Source organism: Bemisia tabaci, chromosome 4 (genome assembly GCF_918797505.1).
Source record: "Bemisia tabaci chromosome 4, PGI_BMITA_v3".
Lineage (NCBI taxonomy): Eukaryota > Metazoa > Arthropoda > Insecta > Hemiptera > Aleyrodidae > Bemisia > Bemisia tabaci.
Window position 1 is genome coordinate 54,038,857 of NC_092796.1, and position 22,030 is coordinate 54,060,886.

Below are 22,030 nucleotides of genomic sequence, written 5' to 3' on the forward strand. Positions count from 1 at the left end.
TGGATAATACACAATTTCTAATTATTGAAGCAGGCAGCCGACATAATTCTGTCTGCTTTGCCACCTTGAGGTTAATGATAGGCCTCTATTTACGAGTGGACGTATTTATGCTAAAAGGAGATATGTGCAAGTGGAAAGATGGGTGTGCTCGTTAGTTGGGCCATAAGAAACAATGTAAAAGTGGATATAGCTCCTTTTGAGGAAATTGAAAAGCGGGATTTGACATTAAATCAAAAGGAGCTAAGCGCCAAAATATGCTAACTCATGAGCCGCGGGCATGGCAAGAGAGCGTTGTGGACAGGGCTCACGAGTTAGAGCGCCCCGACGACCATCTCCCCGTCGTTAGAGTGCGCACTCATTGCCGCTGACGTCACTGGCGCTTTATATTCCCCATTCATTCTTATGGCCCGACCACTAACGAGCACACCCCATCTTTCCACTTCCACATATCTCCTTTTCGCATAAATACGTCCACTCGTAGTCTTTCCCCTCTTCCCCTCTTCCTCTTATCCACAGAAACGGGTCTGTTACGCGTAAAAGATATTGCAAACTGAATACATTTTCTAAAAGGTAAATTCGCTCGAAAGCCACGTTGGATATGTCAAAAAAGTCTGAAATCTACTCCTTAGCGGGAAATCCGCGTGGTTTGTAACACGTTTTTTTTTTCAAATTTACTGCGTATGCGGGCAGTTTTTCTTGGTGCCCGGCAGTCAGATTTTCCCGGTGAGAGACCGTACCTAGATAAATAAACAATCTCGCGAACTATCATAAACTCTCCTTGCGAGAGATTTCAATTAGTTCAAATCTTTTGTTTCAACAAAATAAAGGAAGCAAAAGAAAAACAACACTCGAAAACCATTAAATTAATACAATAGAAAAAGTTAGTGAGATCATTTGTTTACTTAGGGTAGTTTTTATTACTTCTCTGCCTGTGCAAACCTGGTCGGCGGTGACTGCGAGAAACTGTCCGGAGACGCGGGAAAATCGAAAAATCGTGTCACAAACTACGCAAATTGCGATCTGAGAAATGGATTTCAGACCTTTTTAACGTGCTTAACGTGATTTTTGTGCGATTTTACCCGTAAATCGTATGTTTATTTGGCTTTCTCTTGCTTGCAATGGGCCCACTGGACGTTCACACCTTTATTTGTCATGAAGTGATTAGCATAAATCTCACGGTGCTTCAGCGCACCATCAAGATCCTACAGTCCCTTCAGAACCTTTCACCGTTGGAGCATCCTTAGGGATCCACCGATTTCCGCAACATTGGGTCCTGCAGAACCCTCAACTTCAAACCGGGTAGATTCGCGGATCTGGAGATCTGGACAAACGGATGGGAAAATCCACTTTACAAGTTTCAGACGGCATCATTGTGACGACAGGCTTCGCGCTCCAATAAGGCGGATTTTCGAGTGTTACCTCGAAGCCACTTAGAATGAGTTTAGGATACCCGAAACGTCAGATCAGCTTTCAGAGAGGCTCCTCGTAAATCCTCTCGCTCGGGACGGGTGTTGACATAGACTAGGCAACAGCGAAAAGGATGGCACTAGCGGAGAACCCAGGGATTCCTGACCTCACATTTCCCTTTTTAGACTTAAAGTCTCGTGCGGTGCGCGATGCGAGAGTGGGGCCAGTCGTCTAGAAAATTGGCTTTTGGATCCTCGGATACCCTTCTTCAAGGTCCTCGCCCCGCACCTTTGTCGAGTGCGCTGAGAAGTTGCCGGGAAATTTCAACATTTCAAACCAAAATTTTTCGCTCTCGGTCACGTCTGACGAAGTTTCGTAAAGTTTGACGATTTGACAAGAAAAACGGCCACTAAACAATAAACGAATTTTGACTGCAAATCAATTATTCTGGAGGAAAATAACGCGTAGAACACGATGCGCACTTTAAAAACGCGAAGAAGTAACTCGGAAACCGAGGAATAAGCAATTCAAAATGCCCACCTTTCCCGCAAATTTAATGTGCTGGTTACACGCTCAAATTCCCATCAATTTCCGATCAAATGGTGACTGGTGCGCACCATCTACCATCAAATTTCTGCGGCCTGCAAAAATGTGATGGTGGATGATGGAACTATGGGGCTCATCCTTCATCTGATTTCCACACAACCGTGCTTATTTCATGCTTATTTCAATCAACACGCTGTTTCAATTAATTTTACTCATCAATCTAGATAACTCTCGACCGCCATCTCGGTCATCATTTTAATCGGAATTTGACGGAAATTTGAGCGTGTAACCAGGCCATAAAACGCCCCGGTTTTGCACAGAACCGAATGATGTCATCCGGCACCAATCAGAAAAGAGCACGGGTTTCTACGACCTCCGTCGAATGTCTTCCTACTTCTCGTATGTGACAAAAATAGGGGAGTCGGAACTATATCTTCAGAAACAAAGAATCGAATCTCATTCATTTTATCCGTAGTAAACAAGCAACAATTTCAAAATGAAATACGTTTTAATTCCTTTCCGGCGCGTTTGAAATTCCCTCAAGAGTTAGGACTTTTTAGAAGCGGGCTTGTCCAGGAATTTTGCTCCAAAAATAGGTAATAAATCACCATGTAATTGACTCACCTGGTACTTTCAGAATATTAAATAAGAACACAAGGATTAGTGGCCCATTATGGTCAATTTTTTGACTGAAATTAAAGCATTTTTTTTTTAAATAACTCGGGCAATGCGTTAAAGAGAGTATTGGCAACTAGGTAATGAATCGCAGCTTGAAAGTTTTCCTACCTCCTCTCATTCGCAGATTTCTTGAATACGCTCACCTCACCACCTCGTTTTTTTCTTAAATATGAAAAAAGTCTCCTTGCTATAATGTATGTGTGTTTTTGTCGTCTAAACTTTAGTCTATTTTTATTGAGATAAACCAAAACCAGGTACGTGGATCGGCACGTGAAGCCGGCACCGCTAATGAGATTGAATGGAATGAAAATCGCGTCTTATCAGACCTTAAGTTCAATCGGAGGGAAACGACGCGATCCTTGCAAAGCTGAGAGAGGCGCCTCGCCTAACGACCTCAATTTGCCAAAACCTACCGCGTAATGAGAGTCGTCTTTGATAAGTTTTGAGCCCGGGAACAATACCTGGTATTCTGCCGGCTCGAAATATGGAGCGGAGAATATTGCGGCGCAAGAGAGCGGGTAAGAAATTCGGAAGCATTGGTACGGCTAAAGACTGCACTTAGTGTAAAGTTGAACTCGACGTATGGTGGAAAATGCTGATTACTACACGGAGAAAAAAACTTCTTGCGTGGGACCCGAAGTTTAGGTCATATGGATCTCTGGAGTTTTCGGATTGAGCATCTGAACACTTTAGGTCCAGCTGCTGAGGTTTGGGTCACACATCTGAAACTTTAGTTCTTACATCTGAAGTACTTCGGTTTTCATATCCGAAAAACTTTGGTTCTCACATCCGAAAAACTTCGCTTCTCACATCTGAAGTACTTCAGATGTAAGAACTGAAGTTTCAGATGTGTGATCCGAACCTCAGCAGCTGCATCTAAAGTGTTCAGATACTCAATCCGAAAACTTCAGAGATCCATATGACCTAAACTTCGGGTCCCACGCACGAGGTTTTTTTCTCCGTGTATACAAAATAATGTGAGGCATATTTTATCGCAAGCAAAAAAGACTGGGTGAGGCTGGTAACACCCATTAAACACACTTTATAGTGTTCTTGCAGAGCACAGCAGCACTCAATAACGAGACTAAAGAAAAAGCTGATAATTCGGCAGGCGTACGACACACCAGGCTCTACAACTGAGTACCTTCATTGAATCGGTTCTTGTCGTCGGGCATAAAACTTAAGCCCGTTCAACAGAAACCGATTTAATTAGGAATGAACTGAGAAGTATTTACCTTTTTACTAAGATTTATCAATGTAATACATTTTTTGGTGACTTCCATGTCATGATTTTGTCTGCTCTGAAGGATCTTCGAGGGTTGACCGTGTCGTGTGGACCCTGCGACTCCGAGAAGTGTCCTAATGAACAGACAACTTAGTCTAGATGCCTGCGACAAGCTCTTATTACTACGTTTGTTAATCAGCTATTTCCACTATATGACATGTTAAGTTCAAGCCTATATCAAGTACAGTGCCCATTGTTCAGTCGCACCAAACTACCGCATCGCTTACCTCATTGCAAGGGGGCGCACAGTTATTCGAGTCAATTGAAGAGCTCGGACATGAAATTTTTGACTAAAACTGCAAATTTTGTTACTTATTTCATATTATAATAAATTTCAAGGGGTAATTTAGGAAGAAAATTTTACGAGGAAACCTATGAAGCCACTTGTAGAACCTTAAAGTTGTTTATAAACGGAGTTATAAGCTTTTAAAGTTTCCGAATTATGTCCAACCTCTCCTATTGATTCGATCCGCGTGGGGCGGTAAGACACCGAAAGGAAACAGAATGATTGAAAATGCATGTTGATCGTGTTGAATTCTTCATTATATTTATGTGTATTTTCTTCAAATACGAGGACACTATCGAAAATTCTGCTCTCTCAAAATGAATTGCACAAATGCGATTGGAAATGATATCCTTTACCGAGTTCGCGTCATTCTTTTTCACTTCATACTTAAATTTTCATCTTGCATTCACTTTGTTCAAATAGCAAAGTTTAAATGAGAATCATATGGGAAATATAATTAACTTAATCACCGTCAACAATTCAACATTACTCGAGACCACATTTCAACACTGATATAGACAATAACTCTACGATGTTAGAGCTCATAAATTTCAAAATTTTCCCATTCAATTTCTCGAGGAAGCAACACCGTCGTGAATGAAAAGATAACCCTTTCCGCATCGTTCGGGGTATTTTGATTTCTAGCTACTACACTTTTAACAACGTAATATCTTGAAAGATGTGTACCCACCACCTTCCGCGAAGTTAACAGTCCTTCAGTCCGTCAGTCCTTTCTCGTCAAGTTAACTTAACAATTTAGGTTTGTTTAAAAAAGACACCCCCCTCTTCTTACAGAATCATATTTCGCACTCCGGACCACCATCCGACCGAAAATGAAAGTTGCGCTTCATGAGAAGTTCGCAACAAGTTGAAGAGGGGAGGGGAGGTGGAAAATGAGCTGAAAAAAGTAAAGAGGAAAATGAAAGTACGGATGCCGGATCCGATTCCCGGGAATTGTGAAACTCGGGAGTACAAGAAAAGAGACTTACCAAGTTGCGGAAGTAAATTGAGATCTCAAGAGGTTCAGTGGATTCAATTCAAAGCGGAGAGAAGTAAGTCCATCACCATGTCTGGATTCGTTCACCTAGTGACGACGAGTAGCCAATTACAACCGATAGGAGCGACTCGACACGGCCTGCCCGAAGCGATAGTGGCACGACTTTGATACCACTCAGCCAACTGGGAAACCAGTGAAAGCGCGATCGGTTATCGACTTTGATCGCCGCCGGGCGCCGAGGAAGAAAAACCTCAACAATTAAAGTGCGAGGTTGCTACCGCGAAACTGAAAACTCTAAGCTCTGTGGATCAAGGTTAGTTCCGGTTCCACGCACATGTCAAAGTTAACGTGCTGCTGAGAAGGCAATCGCGACCGTTTCAAAAGGTTTATGGAAATCTCGCCGGGCGAGTCAACTATATCACGCACACGGAACAAGTGGATTGCTAATTTAACAGTTAATTGGACGTATTTCTATCAAACGGAACTATGTGCATTAAGACATGAGCCCCAAGACCCGTAAGAATACATGCATCACAAGCCTCACGTCATAATGCACATAGTTCCACTTGATAGAAATACGCCCAATTGTTAAAGAGTATGTCCGACGTGTTTCAAATGGACCGAGTTTATCAGGAAGGAACCAACCCAAATTTTCGAAAAAATTGAGTAAGGAATGATTTAGTTCCACTAGTCGTTTATTTTCTCCCGTCAAAATCTGGAAGTCGAAAAAAATAAATTAGTTTATGAAAAGATGGGTTAAAGTTTCTTTTCAACATTGAGCTTTATGCAGGAATATCACTTCAAACCTCTTTTTCTCAGTTTCAACTTAATGTAGGTTGATTCGTTTCTGATGAACTCGGGCTTCCAGGACTTTATGTCCACCTACCTTTCGTCCATTAAATAAACGTCCACCGCTATTAATGTCCACTAAACGTTAAGTCCAGTCTTTATTAAGTCCACATGATTTAATGTCCAACCATGAATATGTCCAAAATTGTCCAATTTGTGGGCATGTTATGTCCACATTTTTTTCTTCTCATTTAAATGAAAGGACCCACCTCAAAAATAAATGCATACTACTACTACCTTCATTCTTAAAAACATTTCATTCATGAATCAAGTCATGAAAGAGAACAGACTCTAAGAGCAGATAAAAACATATCGACGGTGAAAGTCGGCAATCACATAACTCGTTTGCGGTGTCTGAAAATCTCCGCCTCTACGTCATTTTTTTAAAGGAGAACAAATTGATATTATTTCTTGAAGTTTTTGCAGAATTTTCTTCGCATTGAGAAGAAAAATCATGACAGTTTTAAAGAATTGCCGTCGAGTAGTTTTCCATTTAAAAAATAAAGTATGACAGGAAGTCTGCGACGTCGCAAACCGAGTTATGTGATTGCCGACTTTCACCGTCGATATGTTCATGTGTACACTGTCCGGATATGATAAGATGAAAACCAAAGCGGGAGCCTAGGAAACGCTCGAATGCCAAATTAAACATTTTTCAGTAACAGATGCAGTCAAAATTGAAAGTCCTCTTTAACTAGTTATTTCGTGCGCCTTCAATCTTGTAGGATACTGTGCAACGCCTCTGACGCGAAATAGTTGCTTAAAGTGTTGCGGCGCGGCAGGCAACCAGCCTGACACGCGCATAGGCGCCTACAAACCTAACGGGATACTTTACGCGTTGCGCAATGCGTGAAGTATCCCGTTAGGTTTGTAGGCGCCTGTGCGCGTTCTGCGCTGCTAACACGCCGTGCGCCGCTCCGCTCTGTGTTAGGCTATAATATTTAAACTCGCGGAGTCAGCGTTTTTCAACCCAGGATTTTGAAATTTTTGCACTGTCTGCATTGATTATTCCCTTTTAAACTGATGAAAAAGAAATATGTACTACTGGAAAATATAATCTGTTTTTTGTAAATATAATAGTGGTTCCGTGTCAAATTTAATGATTTCCAAAGCATTCAAATTTATGCTTTTATGTTTTGGGCTTTTACTGTGCTGCAGCGTGGTGTAAGCGCAACAAAACGCTCAAAATTGGACGTATTTGACTCAAAGAGGTCGATGTACAAATAGGTCAAAAACAAAAAATTGCGTGTTTCTTAGTTTTTTTCCACTTTTATTAATTTTTGTATAGTTTCTTTCATCACAACTACGGCTCATTGAGATTCATATCGATGCCATTGCTTGGAAAAGGTTTTACAAATATTTACCACGTTTTAAAAATGTAAATGTTTTTAAAATGAAGTAATCAATTTCATTAAAAAAAAGAATGTACATTTAAGGCATATTTTATATTGGAAATTTCAAGGATAGAAATGAGATCAAGTATTTACCAAAGACAATTTGAAAAGATGAATCAAAAGAAGAAATTAACATTTCATTTAAAATATGAGTTACGATGACAACACCTCATTCTCTCTTAATTTTCTCATTTGGATATTGTCAATATAATTTTACACACGGACTAAAATATGACGCTTGAATTTTATTTTAGTGGACTTTACATTTGTGGACTTGACTTAGTGAACGTTTAAGTAATGGACTTAACAATAGTGTGGGCTTTAGAACTATGGAAGTAAAAATTGTGGACGAAAAGTCTGTGGACGTAAAAAAAGTGGACATAAAGTCCGTGTGCCGAACTTGGTCCAAATATACATTTTACGATAGTGAAAAGCTATTTGAACCACAGGGGTTAGATTAGCATTATTTATTGTAAAATCTACTCTCAATCATGTCGGGCAATTTTCTTTAACTACAACATTGTTTAATTAGCAATTTCATTTTTTCTGTGTCGCACATCCATGGAAAGGAAGAATTTATAGGAGGAAGGGGATGTCATACCTGGCAAGAGAGGAAGGTTAAAGCTCAGATTGACATAATGGATCCTATTTTAAATGGCACGGAAAAAATTAAATTGCTGATTTAACAATTTTGTAATGAAACAGAGTGTCCGACATGTTTTAATGTAGATTTCACAGTAAAAAAATGCTAATTCAACCACCCCTGTGGTTGAATTAGCTTTCCATTATTGTAAAATGTAAATATGAAACATGTCAAACATATTTTTTAAGAATTTAATTGTTTAATGAACAATCCATTTTTCTTCGTGAGGGTCCCGTGGAAAAAAAGTGCGTTAGAGACACCCGGCTACGTGAATTGGCGTTACCTAACTGTTTTGCGTTCCACACCCAGCTGAGTAGAGCCGCAACATACCCTTTTTGCGTCTAAGCCCTGAACCGGTTGGTGTGGGACGGAACAAAAGTAGATAACGCCAATTTGCCTACATCCAGCTCGTGTCTCCGGCGCTAATTCGTTTTTTCCGTACTGTCATTTTTAGGGGAGGTAAATATCGATGGCCATAGTGCAAAACCACGTATCTTCATTGCGGTGTTTCAAAATGTCCGCTTCTAATTTATTTTTTCGAGGAGAAACAAACCAACTTTACAGCTTGAAATTTATACAGAATATTGTGCTGATGGAGGAAAAAAATCAAGAAAGTTTTCGATGAAATACGTTGACTAGTTTTCAAAGGATACCATGAAGTTGACAGGAAGTTTGCAACGTTATAAACGGAGATACGTGGTTTCGCACTATGGCCATCGATATCTTTCCTTGCGCATTTCATCAGTAGCGACGAATTTTTCAGAGGATGTGAAGCAATTTGAGGGAATGGCAAGCAAAGTTGGAGCCTCAGCTCTACGATGTCGTCCCTCTTTTAACATTCTACACGGATCATTTAAGACATTTTAGGCGATTCTTGACCCCTCAAGATTGAGCTCACGCGAGAAAAATTGACGGATTGATTGCAGGTCATAACATTCAGGTGAAATTTCATTGGTGGAATTAAGCGGAGCTCTGCGAGCTCACGCCACGCGCCATTGCGCCTTCAATTTTGCAGATGCAACACGGACATCCATCAAGCACGATTAGTTGTATCTTTTCGCCGTCATTAACGAGGGCCCCTTCCCTTGTTCTATTTTAATGCTGTGTTGCTCCTTTTATTTTATTTCTTGTGGTGCTCTAAGGGCTACGTTAGCAACACAGCCGAGGATACGAAAAACGTGATCCAGCCTCGTTTTTAAACTTGTCTCCCCAACTTGAGTGACGATTCACTACGGAACTTTGCGAGCTCACGCCTCGCTTCATCGCGCCTTCAATATAGCAGACGCAACACGGACATCCATCAAGCACGAATAGTTGTATCTTTGCGTCGTCATCAACGCGCATTAAAGTGGCTTTTATTGTTGAACTTTGAGAAAAGTTAAGTTTAAGGCTGCTGAAAATATGCTATGATGTGTTCAAATCAATAATCAATTAAAAAAAAGAAAACAAATTCTTAGGGGTCTATCAAGCTTCCTACAGGACGCACGTCTAAAAATTGGTATTTTAGCGGAAGTTGTGCCGTGTCAGGGAATTTTTATGGACGGCAACCCCTAGAAATCCCATTTGGGATGTCTTGGGGGAGATCTCTTCTTGGAGTCTTACATTTGACAGATAAGGAGGGGTGGGGGGTGAGGAAGCGCCATGTCATTATTTACCGAAGAGGTGAAATATCAAAAAAAGTATTTCTTGCTTTCGAAAATATAAACATAACAGAAATAATATTTCAGAAACTATCAAGATTAATTTGTTTCAATACGAGCTAATCTTACCCAACTTGAGATGCGTGCAAAAATTCTTGGCCATCTAAGGGTTAATATCGTATATTTGTATCACTGATCCATGAATGAAAAAATGAATAAACACAAAATTATAAGATCTTGTGAGAATTATCAAGGTACAATAGTCAAGTCAAGGTAGGTTGCACTAAATTTTGAAAGCATTCTTGTTGAGGGTATGCGAGATCAAGATCACTCATAGCACCGTGCGCTAAAAAAATCAACCGTTGCTTTCCTTCACTTACAATTAAATGTGACGGAAAATGTTCAGGGTTGCAAAGTGATGATTGTGTTTTTCTAATATCGGAGTCAGTATGAGTTTCAAAGATCTGCACTTGTGCTTGTGTGTGGTGAAATCGGGAATCCTAGCCACATGCATTCACAATTTTAGAATAATCGAAAACATCAACCAAAATAGAACTATTTGAATACAAAATAACTTTTCACAGAGCGAACTTATTATGTAAGTATTAGCGACCAACCTATTAGCGTAAATATTTTCATAGAAAAGGATCAGATCGTCGTTGGGGTCATAGGTAAAACAAGGTTGTGTGGTTTCAGGTGAAAATTATAAAAATCCGCTTTTCTCGAGAGTAACGTCACAATACTAGTCATTATTATTTAGTATAAGTTGTCGTCGGCATTACAGGAGTTACCCTATCTGCTCCGGTCAAGGTTAGTTCAACGGGAAATTGTTTCGAGACAATGTCGTTGAGTGTACCTTGCATCGCCAGTGTAAGATCAAGGCTGGACTAATCACAGCTTCGCAAAAATAACACGCATCATAATCAAGATTCTCCGATCCACGATCTTTGGTTAGCTGAATAACGGTGTTGCTGCTATGTGGATTCGCGCAGGAAAGAAGTTTGTTTACCTTGGCATAAAATTAGCAGATAAACAGCGCAGCACACTGACCGCGTGTATTGCGAATCTCCACGACACGAAGCTGGAGCTACCGGTTTTTTCTCTTTATACCCCTTTATGTCATATCAGACCATTTTCTGAAGGCTGAAATTATTGAAGCGGCGATTTTTTAAGTGTATTTTTTTTTAAAGGAAATGTCATTTAGGTTACGTTACGCGTAGTTAGTTTTCCATCTCTGGTGTTTCTATTTTCTTCGTCAATTGATAGTGGAATTTAACTGATGGAGAGAAATTTTGAGACTCTTTTGTGGCATATTCACTACTTCCCGTCCCCCTTTTTTTCTAAAAATTAAAAGAAAAATGTACATGATTCTCTAGTTCCCTCCTCTGCTAGGTCTACCCCTTGTTTGTCCCCCCTTCCTTTGTTTTTATATGTTAGTGGTTGAATTTAATCAGCTTTAAAAATGTTGTCCCCTTCAATGGTTCTGAATTAATATCCATTCTTCTTGCTACCTATATCACAATCGATTTCAAGAACTTATTTATCACATAAAAAACAAAGGTAATAACAATGAAAACCCCCCAGCAAATTACTTATATAGTTTGCCCGAAGTGGCAATTCGAGGGCGAGTGAGTCATGTTGTAGATTGTGTCCTCTAAAAGTTGGGGATGATTATTATTGCTGAATTGCAAGCAAAGTTTTCGGAGTGCGATGGGTCATTTGCGCTGGTCACAGAATCGTGCTCTGATACTTGTGGATCAGCTAAAAATTTTTCAATCTGTCCGAACAGCAACTCTTTACGTTCGATACTAACCAAGATATCGCGCTTTAAAAAAATCGGTTTATGACGTCATCTACCTTCTACCGTGGCAGTGACACTCTTGGTTTCTTCCACCTTGCTTTCATCCAATTTACACGTTGAGCAACCAGTGCAAGTGTGTGTCTCCCTTCCGAATTTTTCAAGGCGCGATATTCTCGGTTGATCATGAACGTTGAAAGTTGTTGTTTGGACAGATCTTACTATTTCCAGCTGATCGCGACAAGAATCAAGCATCAAAATACGATTCTGAGACCAACGCAATGACCCATTTTTATTCAATCAAAGATTATTGCAAGAAATAGATGTGTGTTTTCTCAGATAGATAACTATTCTAGCTCTCCTGTAAGTTTGATGCCTATGGGGCTAAATTGAAGGCGCACCTTAAGCGGACCATAATTGAGGGGCTTGAGTGACAAGGCGCATAAGTGCAGTTTTTGCTATTTCGAGAAACACTTGTTTAAAGTTTTGAAATTACATGGATCCATATGGCGGAAAGAAAGTTCAAACTGACTTTTTGATGCTTAAAAATTGGAATTTGGGAGCGAATTCTTCACATAATATGCATTAAGACTAGTTTCATTTGAAATAATCAATATCTCAATTTTTTTTAAAAACTGCACTTATGCGCCTTGTCCTCCAAACCCCTCAATTGGAAAATATACACGCATTGCCTATTGGTTCTGATAAGTTATGGAGCAATTTAAGGGGTTTCCTCAAATAGATTTATGAGCTCCGCGGCAAGTTTGAAAAATTAAAGCCGGGCCTTGAGTGGAAGATATATTCCGTTGCTTCCATTACGTGACGTAAGGGTGTGTCTCACTTTATACATATAAATCCATGTTTCTTGAGGCTCATGTGGAATTCTTATGGAAGCTCAGCACCTCTTGATCATTTATCGAAGCGAGTTGCAAATAATTTGATTAAGAGTAGCCGGGACAAGGATGAAAACCGAAACTGAATTTGGTTTGACATCGAGCGTTTTCAGGGTCCGCCCGCTACGGGGACAAAATTCATAGCTCGGCTGGAGTAAAAGCATAAGCTGATTTTCGACTGAAACTTGAACCGCATAGAAATAAAAAATCGTGACAGGCTCGGCTAGACGACCGTTACGTTTTTCTTGTCAAAATAATGGCAAATTATCGAGATCGTACTACTGGACGGCGGAACCCCCGCCGCGTCGGCGAAATTGAAATCCCTCGTTATAACAACTCTTCCCGCCGAAGAAGTTATAACTAGCGACCACGAACTGGCAATGACTAGTTCTAATTGATATCTACTCTGTTCACTGAATACCCCCAGCTTCTATCATTCTCTTAGCATTGTCTCCAGTGTTGCCGGTCGTGTATCGAGCTACATTTAACTCGTCGAAGAAAATGGAAAGACGTGACATAGAACAATAAAAGAAGAGGGGGTAGAACTTTTTAATTTAGCTCCTAATAACAAGGAAAAAACACTTAAGATAACCTCGACAACAAAATGTATGTACCTTGTACCGCCCTGAATTGGCTATACCCTACGAATTCAAACGTATGAGGAAAGAACAATGGGTCAGTTGCGCTGGTCGCAGAAGAGAATTTGCACGTGCCTTAAATTTTGTCAATTTCATGTTTAAAATGGACGTATTTCTGTCAAACGGAACTAAGCGCCATAGGGGGAGGAAGATAGAGGGGGGCTTTGATTGGCGGCGGAACCGAGCGTCGGGCTCATGTCGTCCTATACTCGCAATGTTTTTCCATGGCGCTTAGTTCCGTTTGACAGAACGTGCTATCCGGCATACTAAATTCCTCAAAAGGAGCTCAAATTGGCGCTTAGTTCCGTTTGACAGAAATACGTCCAAGTGATACCACTAGGAAAACTTAGTATGAGGATAACTTGGTTTTAAAATTGGACAATTATTATTAGAGAAAATATGACAAAATAACCTAATTTGCTAAAATACATGTGTTTACATGGAAAATACCGCCAGATGACGTCATAAGGCGGCACATTCTCTCACTTTTAAATCTATTTTGCTCTATAATTACCCATCTAGAAAAAAATTATGAAAAATACTGCGAACTCAGCCTATGTGGCACTCTCAGATGAAGCAATACAATTTTTGTGTGCAAATTCTCCATGTTTTGATGGATTAGCTAAAAATAATAAGATCTACCCAACGGGAACTTGCTACTTCGTCGGTAATTCTGAGCTCATATTACAATTTTTTTTATAAATCTTCTCTTTCCAAAATATCAAATTATTACTCAATTATTATTTATAATACAACTTACAAACCTTGACCTAGAAATTAAATAAATTATTAATAGCTTTACATTCTTAATTCGATAAGAATAATTAAATGATCTATAATTGAATTATGAATCCAATCGCTTAATTTTAGCTTACATATCTTTATATTACCGAAAAGCTCGGATTGGAAGTACCGAAAATGAATAAACCGCTTCACCCAACAATCATTAATATGGTCGGTGATGAATTTGTTTTTCCGAGCTTTGTCTAATTTCATGCCAGATTAACCCACGAGAGGTCCGCGAAGCGCCCTCGGGAAGTTGGGCCGCGTAGCGGTCTGGGGGCGTAGCCCCCTAGTATCATAATAATTTGTTTGTATTATACAAAATACGAACCGTATTTAAAGTCAGATACAAAGAGTGCATATATTATAGATAAAAATGTTTTGGAAAGAGGTAGCCGCTTCAGAGGTGAAAAATAAGGTCACCCTCACCACAGAAGTAGTAAAATGGCATCCCTCATTCCCTCAAGAAAAAACGACATCCAACAATGTGTTTGCTTCAGTCGGCCATATTCCATTAATTTAGAAACACAGCGTGACTTTTTTGTTTCGTAATCGTTTTGATGTTCGACAACACTGTCGAATTTCAAGTTACCGCGTTGTTCTCTCATCGTGTCGGTTCTGTTCCTCTCAATGAGGGACTTTCGCCGCAAAATTCCGCTCTCCCCGCGACAAAATGACGATTGATTTGAAACTCACTCCGAACAATTCGAGGAGCAATGTAGTATAAATTGGACTCTTCCACCCCCCATCCCTCCACTCTATACCTCTCTGAGCCCGCCGTTTGCCGATGACGTAGCACAGAGTAATTATCAGGAACCTCGCGTTTTCAGCGCCATCGTTTCACACGATAAAACATAAAAAGCCTCAGAATCAAACTTGCAGACAGAGGATATTCTCTGTAACTCATTAGCGGCCCTGATAGCCTGTATTCTGATAGAAAAATGTTAGAAAGGGCCCGAAACGTCACATCAATTCTCCCGTGCCGAGGAAGAACCCCGTATGAACATTCCAGAGTTGCTAAATTACCCTCAACAAAGTGTTTATTTTTTAGAAAAGTCATGAAAATTTTTCCTTGTTATTCTCAGAAACTTCAGGTAAAATTGCGAACAACATTTTCTGAAAAATTGGAGGAAAATTATTCATAAGTTTACCAGGAAATTTGTGTTTTATCAATCGAAATTTGGCAACGTCTTAAGGGTCATACGGCGTTTTTCCTTAGCACGACAGAATTGTTTTCGAGGTAGGTAGATCCACCCTCCGATGAAATAGTGCAAGATCAAAGATATCAAAGCTCAGAAAAAACCACTGTAAAAAGCTCGTTTTCAATGATTCATTCTCGGACGATGAGGTTTTCACCCCTTTCTCTCTTGTGACCTTAATTAATAAAGCGTCCGTCGACTACTTCAAAGGGGTTGACCGCCGAAAAACTTACCCTGGCGAGAGCGTGATATTTTAATTGACTTGAGCTTTTCGCTTTTTCCGCCGCCAATTTAGATTTTCACTGCCCTCAGTGCCGCGTAACCTCTAATTAGATCCAGGGTTCTCCCGCTATAACGTTACTCGGAATTGAGCGGCAGAGTGAAAAATAATTTCAACGGTCAATATCTTTTGTTCTCTCTCCTTTTGTTCCAGCGGAGTCGATTGCCTTTGACTTCTCCCATTTTCTTTTTTCTATATCCCATTAGGTATTGTCGCAGTGGCCTGGAAGCTCCAGTCTTACTGTCAAAGTATAAGTGACATCCAAAGAGTTGTGAAGGGCGGCTTGACAATGATGCCAAAAGTCGGAAAAGTTCTGCGAATACTCACAATTATTATTAATGTAAAACTGCCCATTTTTGGCCCTTTGTTCCTCCTGAAAGCCACCTGTTAGTCATAGGTGGGCCCTGGGCTGTAAGCCACAATCCTTTGAATTACGTATGCCTTGCTTGATCCCTTCCCCAACGATTAAAAAAAATAACGCAATAAACCTTAAAAAATTGCTTATTTTTTTTTTTTTTTTTAAATAATTGAATATAGTTGAAAAATATTACTTTTATTTAATGATTAGAGGCTCACACAAGCCTAAGCCTACCCCTCTTCCCCTCTTGTAAGATCCCGTATAAGCCAAGCTCGGGGTATGCAGACAGAAAGTCTGCAGCGAAAATGTCCAAAAGCAGAAAGTCTACATTTTTTGGTCTACATTTACAATGTCTAGAACTAATAAGTCCACTGCAAAAAGTCTACAAATTATGATGTCTTCTAAAAAAAAGTCCATACTCAGAAAGTTCACTTCTGAATGGAATAGGTAGAGTGAAGTCACATCAGTTAATTCTTTGGTTGTATCTATGGAGAATAATTATCGTGTATTCATTTTCCTTTCATAGACGCGTTATATGTATGTAGACATTTACTTTCTTAGGCATTCTGCAAGTAGACTTCTTAATTGTAGACATTTTGACTGTAGACCAAAAAATGTAGACATTTTTTGAGTAGACCTTTTATTCCTAGACCTACTGTCCGTGATTCAAGCTCAGTCCCCTTTCCGCTCTGCTCTAAGTAAATTACATAATCCTTGAACGGTCCACCACTGATAACAGAATTATTTCTCCTTTGCATGCGAGTTCGTTATGACTAGATACCAGTATATCCATCATAAATGCGTAGATACCACTGTAAACACTTTTATTCACGCCTCTGTTTTATTAAAGGAAAAAAGAGTAAGGGGATAAGTCGCAACTTGGACATTCCCGATGAATTGGGGTATTATACCCCCAATAAATCAGGTTACTGAGTAACGTTCCGTTTGGGGCTGACTTTGTGTTTCCTTGTTTCAACCAAATCTAATCCTAGAGCGATCAAAACAAATTACTGGCAGTGCCGTGCCGATAGGAAATCTTGCCACTTTTTTCTTCGAGTAACTTTTACTTTTAAGTAAACTGCGCTGTAAAGTCGGAAGTTTCTCCCACGCTTCGGCACGTGCTGCGAAGTTGATAGGTTAAAGCGTTTCTGTTCTCGTATCTTCCCAGGAGTTTCCGCCGCGCCCCATATTGAATGCATATTTGATGAGATTAATATTCAAAGCGTGCCCCTCGGTTTTGCAGCTGAATTATCGATAGATTTGTCAAGGGGTTGAAACGATACTCGAGACGCCAGGTTTGACATTCCGGTGACGCAATGATTGCGAATCATACATTCGAAATGAGACGTTTCACCAACAGACCATACTGCCGTGCTAAGGAAAAACGCCGTATGGACATTCGAGAGTTGCCTAATTTCCTTCGATAAAATGTGCATTTTGGAGAAAATTTATGAGTATTTTTCCCTTAAATTTTCAGAATCTTTAGGTGAAATTGCGAACAAAAGTATTTAAAAATTTGGGAGGAAAATATTCATAAGTTTCCCAGGAAATTCGCGTATTATCAAAGGAAATTTAGCAACGCCTGAAGGTTCATACAGCGTTTTCTTTGAGCTCGGCAGCTCAGTATCACCGACATTCTGTTCACTTGGCTTACAGTCACTATAGAGGAAAGAATTCTGATGCGTAGCGGTAATTGAAACACGTGCATTGGTCGTCGAAGAATATTTCTCACCCTAACTGCAACAACCCTCAGTGAAAAATTCGGCGCGAAACATGATTGGTGTCTCATATACTGAATGGTATATATTGTGTAATTTGGGATATTGCTGAAACTCACAACTGAGTCAATTTTAGAAATTATTTGAATCTGTGGATGTAAAAATCAGCGCAAAAATAATTAAGAATATTTGAAATAAACAATTTCAAACTCCTTTTAAAATTAATACACATGATCGTATTGCCATCCTTGATAAAGAGACTTTTGGTCTGAGAAGAGGTCGGACTTGAATTTTTCGGCTAAAATTTCAAATTCCGATGTTCATATAGTCAGAAATTCAATTTTAAGGGGTCGTTTTGCGAGGAAATTTCACAAAAAACCCAATAGAACCACTCTTGAAATGTTTTGTTTCATATTTTCGAAAATATAGGCTTTCAGATTTTCCAAATTTCGTCCGACTTCTCCCATTGACCCGATGACCCGGTCCAGTGGGCTGGGTCTAAATATGTAGGCGAATCATTTGGACTATATTTTGCAATTTGGACCTATAGATTCTAGCCTGGTTTAAAAACAACGTATCTGCCATTAGTTTCCCTATGCACATAGTGTTCTTCCAGAAGAGCCAGAATTTATAGTTCCAAATTGCAAAATGCAGTTCATTTATGAATGAGAGCAGAGGGAAGTTAAGATTTCAGCGATCACGAGGGCGGGAACGAAAATGAGAACTCACCTTCAGAGTGCAACCAAGAGGCTCAGACTTCAAATCGCCAACATACACGTGCGGCAATCGATCACTTCACGTAACAGAAAGAAGGCGGGTATTTCAGCTCCGAAACCGAAAAGATGCGACTGCGAATCAAAGGAAGAAGGCGGCCCACTTCTCAAGAATAAACAAACAAACGAGGAAAAACTGCGGACACCGTGAGAAGTCGGCCAAACCGCCGAGCGTCTGAGTTTTCCAGCGCGAAAAATTTGCACCAGGATTCGCGGAAACCCACTTAAAGCACCGAAACGAGAGGAGATACGCGCTTTTCGCAGACTCGCAGGTTTCGGATCACTAAGTCAAGGTCGGAGCTTTTGTTCCTACTTTCCTGCACTGCGCAGTGTTGCCACCTTGCGGCTTTACCTTATGAATTTACGGCACTTGGAAATTTAAATTCGGTAGATAAGCCTTAACTGAGGCAACGCTTCGGAAAGCGGATGTATGACGGAACCAAGCTATTTACAAATACATGCCCGCGCTTTGAATTTAACGCTCCGGCTGGTTTGATCGTCCGTTAGCGAGTGAGCATGATTCATTTCCTTACCGTGTCGTATGGTATGACAATCAGGAATTCTGAAGACTGGATGATGAGCGAGTATGATTTTTTTTTGGGCGGAGTCGGCGGTTGTAAATCCTCGTTCAAGAAGGAGCCATACTCCCACCTTGTCATATCTGTTTCCTTTTAATTGGACCTCGTTAGGCCGAAAGGAACCAAGCCTCATCAGCAATTGCCAAATTTAATTTTTTTACAGGAAAATGGCTGTGCAGATTTTTCTTCAAATTTCAGTGCATTTTCTGCATAGTGCGAAGCAAATTCCTTAAAATTTTCAATGGAATCCGGACAAACGATTGCTCTTGGAAAATTAAACTGTTCGGTTGAATTCGGCAATAGCTGATGTGGTTTGGATAGGTTTGAACAGAAAAACAGGACTATCGTAGGGTAAAAAAATATTGTTGAATTTAAAAAACAAAAATTTAAAAAAAATGCAAATTTTCTTTGATTTGATTTTCTAAGGAGAAATTCTAAACATTCTACCACGTTGATAAAGTCATTTCCCGCTCGAAAGGACTAACAATATTTCAATGTTGCCAAATTTCCCCTCGCTGATTATATTTTACCAGGAGAATTGTGTACATTTCTAATTGAAAATTTTGCTTTTTTTTCTTCTGATCTTATGCAAAACTCCGACGAATCCTGGAGGACGATTGCGCAGGTACATCCTTGTAAAAAAATTGAATCGTATGAGTCAATTTTGGAACCTAGGAATGGGGTTGCGTTTTTTTGTGCGGGAAACTACGAATTCTATTATTAACGTAGTGCAAAGTGTCGCTTGCGAGAATATTGGATGAAGACTTCTAAGTTAAAAGTTAAAGTTAGTGAGATAAAATTTTAAAAAAATATTAAAAATGCATTGAAATGATGAAAGAAAAATGATAGATGCCGCACTATAACCGTTCACGATGACGCTCATGCAACATTTAACCACGCGCAACGTGTGACGTATCAATAAAAGCATTCAACATCGTCATCTTCCCGCAAATATTTTATCGCCAAACTCGAGGAGTTCCAGTGGCAACGGCAGGGTAATCAACGATCAATTCCTTCGAGGCTCGGTTTCCTGCCCGAGCGACTTCGGTGGGCGGCTTTCGGGACTTCGTTAAGGGAACACATCCCCGAAGGAAACCAACTTCCCTCCGATAAACGAGAGGAAACAAAAGGAATCAAAGGAGCATGCGACGATCGAAATATAATAGGGTATCTAAATTGAGCGGCGGAAAAAACCGAGACAAGTTCCCACACTTAACTTCCGGCGAGAAGTTGGTGTCATAGACTGCCGTGCCGAGTTGAAACGCCGTATGAGAATTCAAACGTTGCCGAATGTCCCATAAGAAAATATCTATTTTCGAAGAAACTTATAATTATTTTTCTTCGATTTTTTCGGACTTTTTAGATCAAATTACGAACGATATCCTTGGAAAAAGTGGGAGAGAACTACTCAAAAATTTTCCTGGAAATTCGAAATTTGTCGAAGGAAATTTGGCAACGCTTGATGGTTCATACGGCGTTCTTCCTTAGACCGGCAGAAAAGCGGCCTATCTTTCCGCGGTGGAAAGAGACGAACGACGCGGAGAGAATTCGCTTTTCCCGCCCGGAGTGAGAACTTTCTCGACTCCTTGAATGTTAATTCGGATTCAGGCCGGGAGACAAACTTGAGCAAAAATATTTGCTCTCGACTCGTTTGCACCCAAACAAACACTTGACGCGCTGCGGTGCATTCCCGGCGCGACGATGCGATGCAGACACCCGAAAGAAATCCGACACGAGTGAACGCCGCCCGCCGCTTTCCAACCCTCCGCAAAGTCCCCCCGCCCCCCATTTATGAGCTTTTCCACGGCTGGAAACCCGGGGACCGAGCATTTCCACGAACCTGACCTAGCTATCCTAGCATTGTGATCGGGTGTAGGCGAAACTTTTTCCCGGATTCAACAAACTCAAATCCGTGGCAGCATTCGCCTTTACCCGATGGGTTTGTTGCGGTTGTTGCACGCAAGAGGTACTCTGCTGTGTTAAGCAAAAACGCCGTATGAGCGTTCGACGACAGCAGTCAAATAATCTCTAACAAAATACCAATTTCTTTGAGAATTTTGAATCTTTTCCTTGACTTTTTCTGAGGATATTATTCAAAAGTTTAATCTAAATAGACTGATTTAGTGACTACGTCATTTGATATAATATCGAACTCTTGTTTCAAACGAAAACAAACTAAGATAACTTCTTGCACAAATTCTTCATGAGTTAATCCTGTTAATTTAATGAATTTAATCTTGACCGGTCCAAAATCAACTAAAGTCTTCTTAAACACGAAAAATGTCGATTGTTAGAAATACTTGGACGCATTTTACCACTATGGCGCAAAGGACGCGAGTCAGATACATTTGTTCTGTCCTTGTTTATATTTGAGCCAAGGGTTCGATATTATATCTTATGACTTGATCAACGTGGTAGAATGTTCAGAATTTCTCGTTAAAAAATCAAATTAAAGAGAATTTGTATTTTTTTTGTATTTTTTCTTTTTAAATTCAACAATATTTTACTACCCTATGATAGTCCTGTTTTTTTCTGTTCAAAATTGTGATTAAGGAGACATATTTTGCGATGTTGTGATTTTTGCCTTATACATTAGTCAATATTGAAAAATATTTAAATTTTCATTTTCCGTAGCTCATCAATAAACCCGCCGTACATGTCGGAATCCGGAACTTTACATGCCTTGCGGAACAACGCCGCCGGGAAAATCACCGGATTTGAGGTGCTGCTCAAGTCGCTGGACCACGAGTACCTGGCTGACGACAAAAGGGTCAGAGGCTACAACGTGAGTCAATTTAAATGCTGTCTCCTTCTTTCGCCCCGACCGCCAAAAGGGTCACCGTAATCACATTACACGCACCAGCACTCACAACTGTGTCCGCATCACGCCTTTTCCGAGTCCTCAGATACAGCCCTCGTTCCGACACCAGCCCCTTCGAAACTGTGAACGCAAAACATTTAGCAGCTAACCTGATGGTGTTGCCTACGTTAATGTTTAGTTGCGTAAAGTGCTTGTCGGAAATGTTTTCACTGGCGGGTTTTAAGATCTTGCACCGTGAGTAAGAGGAAATCTTGAATCAGCAGAAATATTTAAACTGTGAGAAAGTGACAAATTCGTAAATTTAATTTTAAATTTTCTCTGCATGAGAGAACCCAGGTGAGAGAGACGCAGGTATGTCTCTCTGAGGGCCTACCAAATAAAGTTGCGCGACTAGAAAACCGCAAAATCGAACCTTGCTACCAACTTTGAAAATGAGAAATGATGCGGACAAAAATGAACGGAATAA

The 22,030-nt window shown here is 40.1% G+C and overlaps 2 protein-coding genes across 3 annotated transcripts in view; one reads left to right on the plus strand and one right to left on the minus strand.

Moving 5' to 3' along the window:
- LOC140224532 (clavesin-2-like) overlaps positions 1-18,654 on the minus strand; it is a 34,272-nt gene extending 15,618 nt beyond the window's left edge. Inside the window, exon 1 of one of the 2 annotated variants that reach the window (XM_072300072.1) lies at positions 18,122-18,654. The gene's annotated coding sequence lies outside the window, so the exon portion shown is untranslated. Of the gene's footprint in view, positions 1-5,191; positions 5,518-18,121 lie in introns of those variants that run through there. The other variant, XM_072300073.1, reaches the window with a different exon arrangement.
- LOC140224482 (sodium channel protein Nach-like) overlaps positions 1-21,588 on the plus strand; it is a 44,027-nt gene extending 22,439 nt beyond the window's left edge. Inside the window, exon 5 of the mRNA XM_072299644.1 lies at positions 21,378-21,588. Coding sequence (XP_072155745.1) covers positions 21,378-21,588 — 211 coding nt within the window. The remainder of the gene's footprint in view (positions 1-21,377) is intronic.
- The last annotated feature ends 442 nt before the right edge of the window (positions 21,589-22,030 follow it).